Genomic DNA, 13,581 nt, shown 5'->3' on the forward strand with positions numbered 1-13,581 from the left:
TTCCCACTTGTCATTTTCTTGATGACTGGGAAACATATCAGTTGTTGACATTAGTGGATGTGGAAATTCTTCATTCTCCCAAAGTCTGTCATTGGTCAGGGATATCTGCTTTGTGCAGTGTTTAATATCTCTGCTAGCTGGTGAATCTCTCTGGATTATCTACAGTAGAAGTCGGTTATAGCGAGAATTCACAACAGCGGAAAATTTACTCACTATAGCGGATTGTCATTATATACGATTTTTGTATCAAAGTTGGAAAAAAACCCATACACATTCAGTCTGTATGAAACGGCAATCAATTTGTTCGAAACTTGCGTTTCCGCGGATGATATCCACACTACGACCTACTTTTTGTTATTTTTCGAAATCCGATACTACGTGAAAGTGTATTTTTAATTTCATTCTGATAAAATTACATTTCCGTATTTCTCCAAATCCAAGACGAACCCCACTTTTTCCTTCAAAAATTTAAATCAGGCTCAAAAAGTGCTTTGTAAAATCATATGAATGTCTTTGTTGTGCAGTACGCATTCTTGTGCTATTTTTAGACGCCGAACATTGGCTTTCATTATGCTGCATTTTTTTTCGGCTGCACAATAATTTTTATTCTCGTGGATTTAATGACCATTAACTTAAATTTGGCATCATAATACCGTAGAGAACCCGTTGAAAATTTGCCAGCAGTACCTATTCCATGCTAATCTACAACACGGCGATCCGTCAGGAAAATATTCTTGCTGTCTATAAAATTGTTACATTACTTTTACTTAGCGTCAGATATAACTGGCTACCGCTACACGCACATCTCGCTTGCCGGGTTCGGTCAACTTCAGCGGCTAACGATGTATAGGCCTAATCGCTGACGTTGAAGTTTAACAAATGAGTTTATTGCGCCACAGTATGACATTTCCGCCTTTGCATTTTTCGTGCACATACCTCACAATTTCATTTTCGACTTCTTTAAAGCATCCTTGTTTACGGACCACTGAATGCATTTTTTGTATCTTTGTCTTCACCCTGACGCCAATTATTGGCTTTAGATAGGCCGATGCCATATTTTCTTGCGGCTGCACAATTATTCTACATTTCCGAGTGTATAATAACCAATAACTTAAAATTGGTATCATAATATCGACGGGAACCAGTTGAAAATTTGCCAGCAATACCTGTTCCATGTATTTTTACGACTATCCATCATGAAAATATTCTTGCATTATATCTCTGCTAATGAGTAGCCGTGGGCCTTTCTAAGAATTCGAAGGCTTGCATGTTTTGATGCCATTCTGCAGATTTACGTTGTTGTAGAGACTAATAGAATGTCATTCTCTCTTCACTACTTCCCGAGATCCAGTGACGTTACACAGAGGCACTGTACAACCGGTTGTCACGGCTAGCAATGTATAATAAAGAGTCGGGCGTTTATTGTCAACAAATTTTGTGTGTGCATGCGGGGGTGAAAAGAAGCAGCATGGTTAACGCGAGAGTTGCCAGTGGTATCCATTACTGTTAGGCCACGAATGCAAGATGGCCCTTGATTTTTTGCATGAGATTCTGAGGAAAAAACTTTGTCTTGGATTCGGAGAAATACGGTAACACTCAAGAGTTTTCTTCTTCAAATGGCATCACCTAACCTAACCGTATATGTGTCATGAAAACATATTTGGAACGCATGTGGAAAAATGAGTTATCGTCGCTAAAATTTACATGTGACTAGCCTTTCCGAAATGTAACTAGACGCGAGAAAATATGAACTATCCTCTGAAATCAGTGATGTACTCTGCCATATCTTGAGGTATATCACGTTCTTATGTAATTTCAGTGTATAACATTAAAATTAAGAGATCGTTTACTTCAGCCATTATTTTTAATGAGTTAACAACTGCTTAAGAATAGGTAATTTAAAAGGGTCCACCTTTTCAATACAAATAAATGTTATAAGTTTATTTACAGCATGTATACGCCTATGCCAATTTCCCACATTTTGGCTGATGATGACGCTAAACAGCATCGAAACTAGTTCCAAGTAAAAATATGTTGTAAATAAACTTATAACATATATTTGTATTGAAAAGGTGGACCCTTTTAAGTTACCTATTCTTACGTTCTCAGTTCAATACGGACAAAAAATGAAATTCTTAGATCTAAATTAACAACTGCTGTCGGCCACGTTATTTATGTATTTATTACGAAAACGTGTTATCGTCTTTCATTTTGAATTTCCTTTAGAGAATAGCAGTCGTTACGTATTACTAATCGACTCCAACATTGCCTTCGAATGTCAACGAGAGAGCTCGCAAATGCACATAATGAGAAGGAAACTATACCATACCAAAGATGATCGATCGCATTTTGTGGCAAACATTTCAGTTTCCTTATTCAAACAGTGTCACCTATCCTAACATACCCGTACTATACATATGATGAAAACATACTTCAAGCGCCTTTTCGCTATAAATTTAATCAGACGCGAGAAATAACCTGTGAAATCAATTATGCACTCTGCCATATCTCGAGGTGTATCCCATTTTTACTTAATTGCAGTATTTATCATTAAAATCAAGCGATCGTTTAGTCAGCTCTCTTTTTTTACGAGTTAAGAACTGTTACCGGACACGTTATTTACGCATTTATTACGAAAACATGTTCTCTTTCATTTTGAATTTTCTTTATGGAACAGCAATCGACGGGTGTTACTAATAGACTCCAACATCGCCTTCGAATGTCGACGAGAGAACTCGCTAGTGGACATAGCGAGGAAACCATACCGAAGATAATCGATTGCATGCAACATAATCGCAGGGGTGCATAAGTATCAATAATGGAAAATATCGTGCGCGCTTAATCGCTCGTAATAACAGATGTGTCAGTGATAGGGCTCTCGCTATAACCTAAGGGTAATACACCATTTAATATAGAAATTTTGAAGGGACAGCAAAATATTGTTGGTATAACAGAGTTCTCGTTATATGCCGTACTCAATATAGCGGACTTAGACTGTATTTAGTCATAAGCATCCTTATAATCTGCACTCTGTACTTTTGCCATAGACTTCAGCCAGACCATTTTGCTCATCTCTTTGCTCCAATAGCTTCTTGTACGTGATTTTGTGCCATCGGGCCTGCTTGTAGATGAATTATCCCCGTGGCTTTGTGGTGCCCATGATGATTGTTATGTTGTTTAGTGGGTGTTTTCCTAACCTCAGTGGCCGGGCTAAGTGGCTCAGACAGTTAAGGCGCTGGCTTTCTGACCCCAACTTGGCAGGTTCGATCCTGGCTCAGTCCGGTGGTATTTGAAGGTGCTCAAATACGTCAGCCTCGTGTCGGTAGATTTACTGGCACGTAAAAGAACTCCTGCGGGACTAAATTCCGGCACCTCGGCGTCTCCGAAAACCGTAAAAGAGTAGTTAATGGGACGTAAAACAAATAGCATTATTACCTAACCTCAGTGATGTTACAGGTGCTTTCCAGAAAGACTGTATGTCCGTGAATGTTTTCAGTTGATTTTGATCCTCAGTCACTTTCCACTGTTTGATTCATGAGGATATTTATGTAGGGATGGAGTTTAATCATGAAGCTGACCAGAAGTGGTGTTGGGCTGCAATGATGTGTCATTTACTGTCTTTGTACTACGTTGATATTGGAAAGAGCAGAACTTATCAAGTGAGTATAATAATGGCGCAGGGCCTCCAGAGAGGCCTGGTGCAGGTCTTTTTCTCGTAGACGGCCTATTAGGCAACCTGCATGTCTGTGAAGATGAGGGCCCTACCTAGGATGATTTCTAATGCTGAATACACCACACACCCAGCCCCCGAGCCATTGGAGTTAACCAATTAAGGTTAAAATCCCCGACCCGGCCGGAAATCGAACCCGGGACCCTCTGAACTGAAGGCCAGTACGCTGACCATTCAGCCAACGAGTCGGACATCAAGTAGGTTGGAGACTGGTCTTATTTTTACCATAAGACTAATTTAATGGACAAAATAACTTTCCATGGAAGAGGCAATAATCTGTATGGTAAATAGAACATGAATTGTACTCACAAAATAGAAATTACTCTCATCCATGAAATGATGATGACCTGGAACAACATAAACCTTTGCTTTCCTTCTTCAGGCAAGAACTTAAATGACACGAGTTACTACAGTTTTTCTATTTCTGTTTTTAGGATGACAAGATGGATAAAGTTCCCATTGCTAGACCTGAAACACCATCATCTACTGAAGATGATAAGACAAATGATGCTGAGCCTCCCCGGGGCATCGGGAAGAAACGAGTAGGTGCCTCTACACCATTAGACTCAGTCCCAAATAGTCCTGCTGCCTCAATATCGTGAGTATTTGACAGTATTTTCTTTTGGAAAACTGTAGTAATACCTTTCTTTTAACACATTAATGACGGGCTACGTTAATTAATGGAGTTTCGTATTGGTGCCCGGGCAACCGGCTACGTAAATTAACGTTTTCTCACATTGCTTCATTCTTGTGTAATTTTTTCTTCTCCACTGTTTATTAATCGATTTGTTTCGTGTTGTTTACAAACCAAAGTCTTTGTTCATCAGAATTTACATTGATATATTCTTTCCTTGGCAGTGCTTTCAGCACAGAAAGTGTGGTATCATAACACCCAGTACCGCGTGACCGAGTGTTCTGTCAGGTGTCAGCATGGCGTGCCGTAGTAAAAGACAGCTTCAGCGATGATGAAATACTTCTAGAATTGCATGCTGATAGTTTATCTGATGTCCCCAGTGATTGTGAAAGTGTAAGTATTAGTGATTTTGAAGATGTGTGTCCGTCAACATAAAATTACATGCGCGGAAGTGAAAGTGCAACATTCAGTTCAGACGAGTCTGCTGCCGGCAACAATAATACGAGTGAAGATGCCAGTGATAGTAGTGACAGTGAGGTTGAAGGATGGACAAATAAGGATGAAAACAGAGTTCTAGAACCATTTGTATATTTTACAGGCCTCACTTATAAGGTCAGTAATTCCGCGAGTTTCCTGGAGGTAGTAGATCGTTCCCTAGGCGATGACTTGCTTCAGCTTCTTGTGGAACAATTAAATCTCTATTATGAACAAAATTCCGGGAGGTATAAAACCTCCCCATAATCCCAGAAATGGAAAACTATAAATGTGATCGAAGGATAAAGTACCGTCAGAAGCCCTGCAGAGTATGCGCTGCACACAAGAAACGCAAGGACACAAGGTACATCTGTTCAGCTTGTCAAATTCCCTTGCACAAGGGCAGCTGCTTCACGGAATACCACACTAAAATCAAGTACTAGAATCACTTGTAAGTGCTCTCACCAGGTTTCAATAATTTATTCCATGGCATTTAAAAGTTACATGTATTTATATTTCATCCTACTTCTCAAGCTAGGTGTGCTTCTGTTGCCAGTCCACGGGAAAGAATGGAGTAGTGCGCGCCCGGACAACAATGTGTTAACGAACTGAAAGGGACAGAGCTAATTTTGTAATGTCGTGATACAAGTTTTTCACGACGTGAAGTGTTGATAAGTTAGATTGCTCCCCGAGCGGTTTGGGAGATTAATTCTATGGGCCTGGGTGATCCGCTACGCATGAAGAGAATTGAAGTCCACAGCTTCCCTTATACCATATTTAATTCCAGCAGTTGAAGATGTATACAGTTTTTACAAGCGCCTCCACAACCTCAAATGATGTATATATCGAAGACTTGGCGTGGTCGACTCTCAGTGGTATATATTTCTAAGTCCCAACTTGAAGTGCCTAACAATTATTTTTTATTTTTTTTTTTTTTTTTGGAAGATCTCAAAGTGCTGGCTGACAGAGCTTCCGCTCGCAACTCCCATAGACTTGATCCAAAGACCCTGTTCAGGATGTGCCCTCTTGGCTTTATACCTCCTCGACGCGCCCAAGCTTCGAGAAGGGAATCGAAATCCTCCACCCAGTGGAACCTGAATTCAGCCAATCAGAGGGCTAAAACTCCCATGTTTGTGCAACATGACTTTGTACTTTTTCTAAGACGTTCTACGCACTTGGAGTGCGGCTCCCTACGTACGTTACGAACCACCGTTCAACTAAGCCATTTCCTCTCATTGCACAACTATGCTGTAGTTTTCTTCACTCAATATTCTCTCATATTCCAAACCTTATGATTCTTATTTCATACTAATTTCCCTTCTGATATTATGCACACTATTTTTGTGTTATTATCATTACATAGGTATAATTATATACTCATATTCTCCCCTTTAATATCTGCTCATGTCTCAGCGACACCATTCCTCCTACGTTACTGACCACGGGTTCGATCCTCGGAAGAGTGGTTGTCCTGAGCTCAGGTCTGGGGTGGACATGACAGTAACACCTTGTATGAAAGTAGTCCACCAAACCACACGGATCAGTAATTATATATACTCACCATAACACGAATACTTACCTCGTGGACTCAGTAGGAACAGGCTGAAAACTGCCTGGTGCTGAACTTGTGCCTCTTAAATTTCGGAGAAGTAATTCGGGCATAACCCCCAGTAAAAGAAAAGGGATCCAATAAAAGGGTTTATTAACATAAAAATGAAAGTAATGAGTTAATGAACAAAAGCTGGGGATACAAATAACTTACATGTTCTGTCCAAGGAGTACCATTTGCGTAGTCCATTTCCTTTCAATTCAGAAAACTTTATCTTTTACAAACATTAACAGAATTGTCATGGAAGCATTGCGATGAGTGAGAATTACATCAGTAATCAAATAAACCTTTTCTCGGAACAGTAAGTCAAATTAAGAAGCATCCCTTTTCTCACTGTAAAAAGTAGGACACTCGCGAAAGAACATATATAACTCAGAAAGTTGCATAATGGAGTATACGGCAATGTTAGGCCTCAACAGCCACGTCCATTCAAAAGACGCGGGCCACTACAACAGTAGCTCCATAGAGACTCGCATCTCCAGCTATCAGAAAAGCACTGAGAAGCTAACCCAGACCAAGGAGGAAAAAAATAAAACACCTAGGAAGATGATAGGTTGCCATAGTTACTGAGATCAATCAATATCTCAAACAATGAAACATGTTAACCGTAAGAAGATTTTTTTAAAATAATAACTAATCGGGCATACAAAGCCGAAAACAAATATACCGTATTTACTCGTGTATTAGACCCCCTGGCTTTTCGAGACGAAGAAAATGAAAAAAATAAATCTCGCCTATAAGACCCCCCAACGTAATTCATCAGAGAACGACGATGATTCCGCTTTGAAGCGATTACAAGTCTTATTGCAGCTCTGATGACATCGCACAAATTTGTGAATAGTTTCGTCCGTACAACTTACGCAATGAAAATGCAACGAATCCATGCGGTACATCTGTGCTTCGTAGTTAAGAAATGTCCGCCTCTGTAGCGTAGGTCTACTGCAGCTCTGATGAAGTCGCACAAATAGATGAATAGGCCTAGCTTCGTGTCCAACCCGCGCATTGCAAGCATGCATCAGTTATGCTATATGTCTGTGTTTGGTAGTTAATAATAATAATGTCTACCAGCGTAATGGTTAGCACAATTAGTTGCTGTTTTCGGGGCCCTGACTTCGATTCCCGGTACCGTACTGCCAGAGATTTACGAATGGCAGGAAGGTTGATGTGCAGTAAAAGTGGTACATGTAACTCCCCTCCACTGGGGGTGTGTCAAAAAGAGCTTTACCACCTCAGGATGAGAAAACGAGTTTACCTTAGTTGAGATATATTTGCGGTTGTTGCTATTTATACAGCTGGCGAGATCATTAACAAAGTGGTCGTTTAATATCTCGTAACTCGGGCCAATATAGGTATATATTTGGAGAGAAGTAAGTTTAAAACGTGATAAAAGCTATCCAATCAAAACTATTGTTTTACTCGCCAACGTACCTAACAAATAATAATTTTATGTCCCCACGTACTTTAAATGATTTTCGGAGAATCCAAACAAAACATACTAGGGTATGTGTTAATAAAATAAAAAAGATACAACGAACGTACGAAATTAAACAATATGATACCTGTAGATATCCATAAATGAGGTATATTTTCCTGTTATTTATATTTTCTGTCGAACTTTTGGCACTATCAGGGCGATAAATTATTTAACCTAAACAATGTGGTCTGTCTTATCTCATGGACAGCTGTTTACCAAAATCAGGATGTGATAAATGTAGAGAACAAGCATGAAATGTACTTAAAAATAAAGGTCTGTGTTTCAACAGCCGCAGTTATCGAAAGAATGTTTCCAGTTACTATGTATTACATTTGGAAATACAATTCGTCAACATACGCTAGTTATCAGCTGATGGTTTGGCATCCTTCTACGCACGGCTTTATTCGGAAGGAGTGCCTTCTGCTACATATACACCAACTGGGAATATCGGAGACCATCTGGGAATAGTTTTACACTGTTTAGACTCTATAGTCGGGAATCAAATTATTTTTAAAAGGTTCAGAGGACGGGACCTCGTATGCTCTTGATTGCAGTGCATGGCTGCCGCGACTGACGAGAGATAGCAGTGAAGATGACGTCACTTGAAATGCCGACACGCCGGTAGCAAAGCAGGGAAGATAGCGATAATTCAAATGAAAGCAGTTACTGTGTGGTAGGCCTACTGCTGAACTGACAGAGAAAAATGACTGGCCATTAAGTTCTTCTTACAGCCATATGCCATTCCTGATGTCAACCTCACCATTGGAATGAATGAGATGTAACGAATGACGTGATATGAGTAACTAAAACGGACTTTTATATGTACTGTAGGCCTAAAAGTCATGTTCACCATTTATTGTTTTTTTACGTTTAGAAATTTTGCCTTCTGACGAAAATAGCCTGTATAACTTATATACATTCTATGTTAAATAATAGCAAAGAATGTTTACACGTACAATTTATAGCTCTTTATAACCTAGAAGGCATGTGTTCAATGCACGAAATTTTGAGGTTGTCGTATATTGGACCCCCCTTTACAATGTTTGGCTATAAAAGTGGGGGAAAAAATGGGTCTAATAGGCGAGTAAATGGGGTAATAAAGAAAATAAGAATGCACTTTTTTGCTTTACGTCGCACCGACACATATAGGTCTTATGGCGTCGATGGGATGGGGAAGGCCTAGGAGTGGAAAGAAAGTGGCCGTGGCCTTAATTAAGGTACAGCCCCAGCATTTGCTTGGTGTGAAAATGGGAAACCACGGAAAACCATCTTCAGGGCTGCTGACAGTGAGATTCAACCCACTATCTCCCGGATGCAAGCTCACAGCTGCGCGACTCTAACCGCACGGCCAACAGGCACAAAATTAATATACGCGAGATGAGAAAACCAACACAAATCTCATCCATCGAAGCACACAGACACACACGCACATACAACCAAGAGATCAATATAAGCAAATCCAAATTAGCATAGAGGTCAAGCTAGGATACGAGAACACTCGTACCGCATGACAAATAAAGCCAGAGGCTTGTGAGCTTGAATAATATGCGCATATCACAACGTCGGATGGCCACGCAGCAACCCAGGCTCATCCCAAATACAATTGTGATCCACACATATAACGCACGCTACATTCCATACTCATATCACCTCTCTTTTGGTGAACATGAGATGCGTATAATCAGCGTCAAAACATATCAATACCGTACAAACTCAGCCAGTCGTAGACTCGAAGAAAATTAAACAGGGTCTCAAATCAAGGTCACAGGTACACACATAATTTACACAGACCGGTGTCACTTTCTGCTCTCACGTATAGTAAAGATACACGTGGAACAAGAAATATGTAAGTTAAAATTTACGAGGTCTGCAGCGTCCAAAAATAAGGGTCTGCAGAATAGAATCTCAAAACATACGATCACAATAACTATGACAAACCCAAAAGAAAAATGTAAATAAATACCTTAACCCTCTACTGCATGAATTATTTTTCGTTTCCGTTTGGTGAAGAAAATTTCAAGCTTTAATGTTCAACATACGCTCAGTGTTTTAGATTCTTGACTGGGCCTAATAGCTTAACACTCGTATGTGATGTGGATTACCATATTGGAATATATATATATACGATTTTACGCTAAGCTTTTAACATTCAAAGACCGAACATTACTGCCTGCTGGCCATGGGTACGTATTGCAGGGCGCAAGTATACGGTAATGTCTTTGAGGTTGAGCCAGAGGTACTCCTGAAGCCTGTGGTAATATGATGGGGAGGGACCACGTAAAATAAACGGTGGTTGGTATGCGTGGATGTTGACGGGGTGGAAGGATTTCCTTTGGTTGCAGGGCTGTTTTGTCTTAAGTTATGTAAAAAAAACAAGGCATCACTGGAATATATGTTTAATTGATTGTACAGTTGAAGGTGTGACGTAAAACTATCTCTGCCTACAATATTTATCCATGTATACAGGTGAAAAGTTATTTGTTGCCTAATGGCAACAGTATGCAGTACAGGTGAAAAGTTATTTGTTGCCTAATGGCAACAGTATGCAGTAGAGTGTTAAACCTTTTGTAGAATGAAATCTGCAGATTATGTAATAATCACCATTACCCCAATGCAGGGAGTTGCGTAGGGTGGATAAAAAGTCTACATTATTAAGCATATACATACCGCCGCTTAACATATCCATCTTTTCACCAGCAATCGTTGTTGACTCTCTACCCAAGAGTAAAAGATAAGGCAATTGAAAGAGAGAAATGCTTTGTTGATATCGATGGTCAAAGAGTGCCATCTGTCTAAGAGAAGCGAAAATTATGTCACAGTCGGGAACATAAACATAGATTGATGTGTCATTGACATATTCCATGAAAGTGTTGATAGAATGGTACAACACAAGGGAACCTTGGTGTGGCACAGTAGTCTGTGTTACTTTAAATTTATTGTTATTATTTTGCTTATAAAGAATTGGCGCTCACGTGTTGTGGTTCTCGCAATTTCTGGCAAACGGAAATACATAAGGTGAATTTTGAAATGCGTGTATTCAAAGGTGTAAAATGTGCCATGCACATGTACCAGTATCTTTAGATAAATAATAATTACGTACAGTGGATGCTCTGTTGTTATTATTTATGTGGTTCACATTCGGTGGGGAAGAAGCGGCAGAGCTGTAGGGCTGGATGTAGGAAATAACAAAACATTTAAGGCAACTAGAAGTTAATATATTACGCCTAAATATCTCTTTTTTTTTTTTTTTTTTTGTGTGTGTGTGTGTGTGTGTGTGTGTGTAAACATTTGAACAATAACAATGGGCATATGAAACCCTAACAAAAGTTTAACAATTTTACTGCTCTCAGAGCACTTAAATTTAGTATGAAAATGAAATGTCATATGGCTTTTGGTGCCGGGAGTGTCCGAGGACAAGTTCAGTTCACCAGATACAGGTCTTTTGCTTTGATGCCCGTTGGCGACCTGCAGGGCGTGACGACGATGAAATTGTGATACAGACAACACATACACCCAGCCAGTGGAATAAACCAATTATAGTTAAAATTTCCATACCCTGCCAGGAATCGAACCCGGGACTCCTGTGACCAAAGGCCAGCACACTAACCATTTAGCCACAGACCCAGACACAGAGGAAGATGTAGATAACATCATTAGGACCAACATTAGAATCGAATAGTGTGTCATGTACTATTATTCATTGTCTGTTTTAAAATGTTTTGTGTAAATGTTATATTTCTCCTCCACTCCTACTTGTATATCTCACTAAATCTAAGATTTACTTATACAGTAATTATAATTTAGTCATATCAAATGAAAAAATAATATATATCATTGACATTACCATTACAGTACGGACTTTAAGAATTATTTAAAACCTCTTAAATTGACATTGAACAATAAAAATACATGAAAACTAGCAAAAGTGTACGAGTCATCGCCCTGACAAAGCATTACCAATAACGTCATTGTGAGTAGTACTACCGTTCTAGGGTTAATGACCGCCAGATGAAATTGATATTGGAGAGTGTGTTGCTGGAATGAAAGATACCAGGGAAAACCGGAGTACCCGAAGTAAAACCTGTCCCGCCTCCGCATTGTCCAGCGTAAATCTCACATGGAGTGGCCAGGATTTGAACCACGGAACCCAGCGGTGAGAGGCCGGTGTACTGCCACCTGAGCTGCAGAGGCACATAGTTTCCTAATGTGGACAAAAAATACAATATCTCTTTCTTTTGCTCACTTCTTTGCATTTATTTCATTTGTGGCAGTCCTTAATCTCCTTTTGAATTATTCCTCTAAAAATGATGGTAAATTTCTTAAATAGCAATCGCATAACATGGCTTGTAACTTGAGAGTGCAATAAAATGAGACAAAATACAGTGAAACTCGGTTAAGAAGTTCCCGCCTAAGAAGTGTGATATTCTTGGTCCCTTGATCAGTTGCATTAAGATATATGTATATTTTTCCCATTTAAAGTGTTCTGTTGTAAATATATTTCCCGGTTAAACAGTTCAGATTTTAGAGCCCCTTGAGATAGAAAACGTCCGCTCAAAGCAGTCCATGGTTAGAATCCTCCGGTCTCCGCGCATTGTTCTGGGTGATTTCCGACAAAAGAGTAGCATTACAAAAATGTTGCAAAGTTTGGGTTGGGAAGAATTGAGAGAAAGAAGGAGAGCTGCTCGACTAAGTGGTATGTCCCGAGCTGTCAGCGGAGAGATGGCGTGGAATGACATTAGTAGATGAATAAGTTTGAGTGGCGTTTATAAAAGTAGGAAAGATCACAGTATGAAGATAAAGTTGGAATTCAAGAGGACAAACTGGGGCAAATATTCATTTATAGGAAGGGAAGTTGGGGATTGGAATAACTTACCAAGGGAGACGTTCAATAAATTTCCAATTTCTTTGAAATCATTTAGGAAAAGGCTAGGAAAGCAACAGATAGGAAATCTGTCACCTGGGCGACTGCCCTAAATGCAGATCAGTATTTATTTATTTATTTATTTATTTATTTATTTATTCATTTATTTATTTATTTATTTATTTATTTATTTATTTATTTATTTATTTATTTATTTATTTATTTATTTATTTATTTATTTATTTATTTATTTATTTATTTATTTATTTATTTATTTGCACCCTGTGTTAGACTGTTTGCGCGCTCGCGGTGTGTGTCTGGTGTCACGGAACATGTGCGGGCCTGCCAAGGCCATATGACGTCACGCTATGACAACACGGACAGCAGATGCTCACTCTCACCTTGTGGAATCGAATCGAACCCATCAGTCGAATTTTCCACTCCACCATTCTATCTAGCGGAATAGAATCGAACGGGATTCTACGTGGGAAACATAAAGCACGCAATGGATAGTTTGATAAAACTTTAATGCAGTAATTTGCGAGCCGCGACAGGGTGAAGTCATTAATCGAGGTGGCCTAAACATTAATTAAAAACCGTAAAGTGTATTTGTCCACAACATTACTGTTAATCTACCACAAAATTGAATATTCTAACCTGTTTGATTTTTCATTCCCTTGCTTATTTCCTTCCAGGCATTCTCTCTTATGTTGTTGCAATAATATTTATGGGTCTTGCCGTAGAGGAAATTACGTTTTTGAACTAAACTGATAAGATTTTCCGTGTCCATTATTAGTGA

At 39.3% G+C, this 13,581-nt stretch overlaps 1 protein-coding gene across 4 annotated transcripts in view; it reads left to right on the top strand.

Moving 5' to 3' along the window:
- The window catches only part of LOC136883405 (bromodomain-containing protein 8), a 445,412-nt gene that overhangs the window by 363,626 nt on the left and 68,205 nt on the right, over window positions 1-13,581 (top strand). For all 4 annotated transcript variants that reach the window (XM_067155679.2, XM_067155690.2, XM_067155698.2 and 1 more), the window contains one exon: window positions 4,165-4,328. In XM_067155679.2, coding sequence (XP_067011780.2) covers window positions 4,165-4,328 — 164 coding nt within the window. The remainder of the gene's footprint in view (window positions 1-4,164; window positions 4,329-13,581) is intronic.

This window comes from Anabrus simplex, chromosome 1, assembly GCF_040414725.1.
Source record: "Anabrus simplex isolate iqAnaSimp1 chromosome 1, ASM4041472v1, whole genome shotgun sequence".
NCBI lineage: Eukaryota > Metazoa > Arthropoda > Insecta > Orthoptera > Tettigoniidae > Anabrus > Anabrus simplex.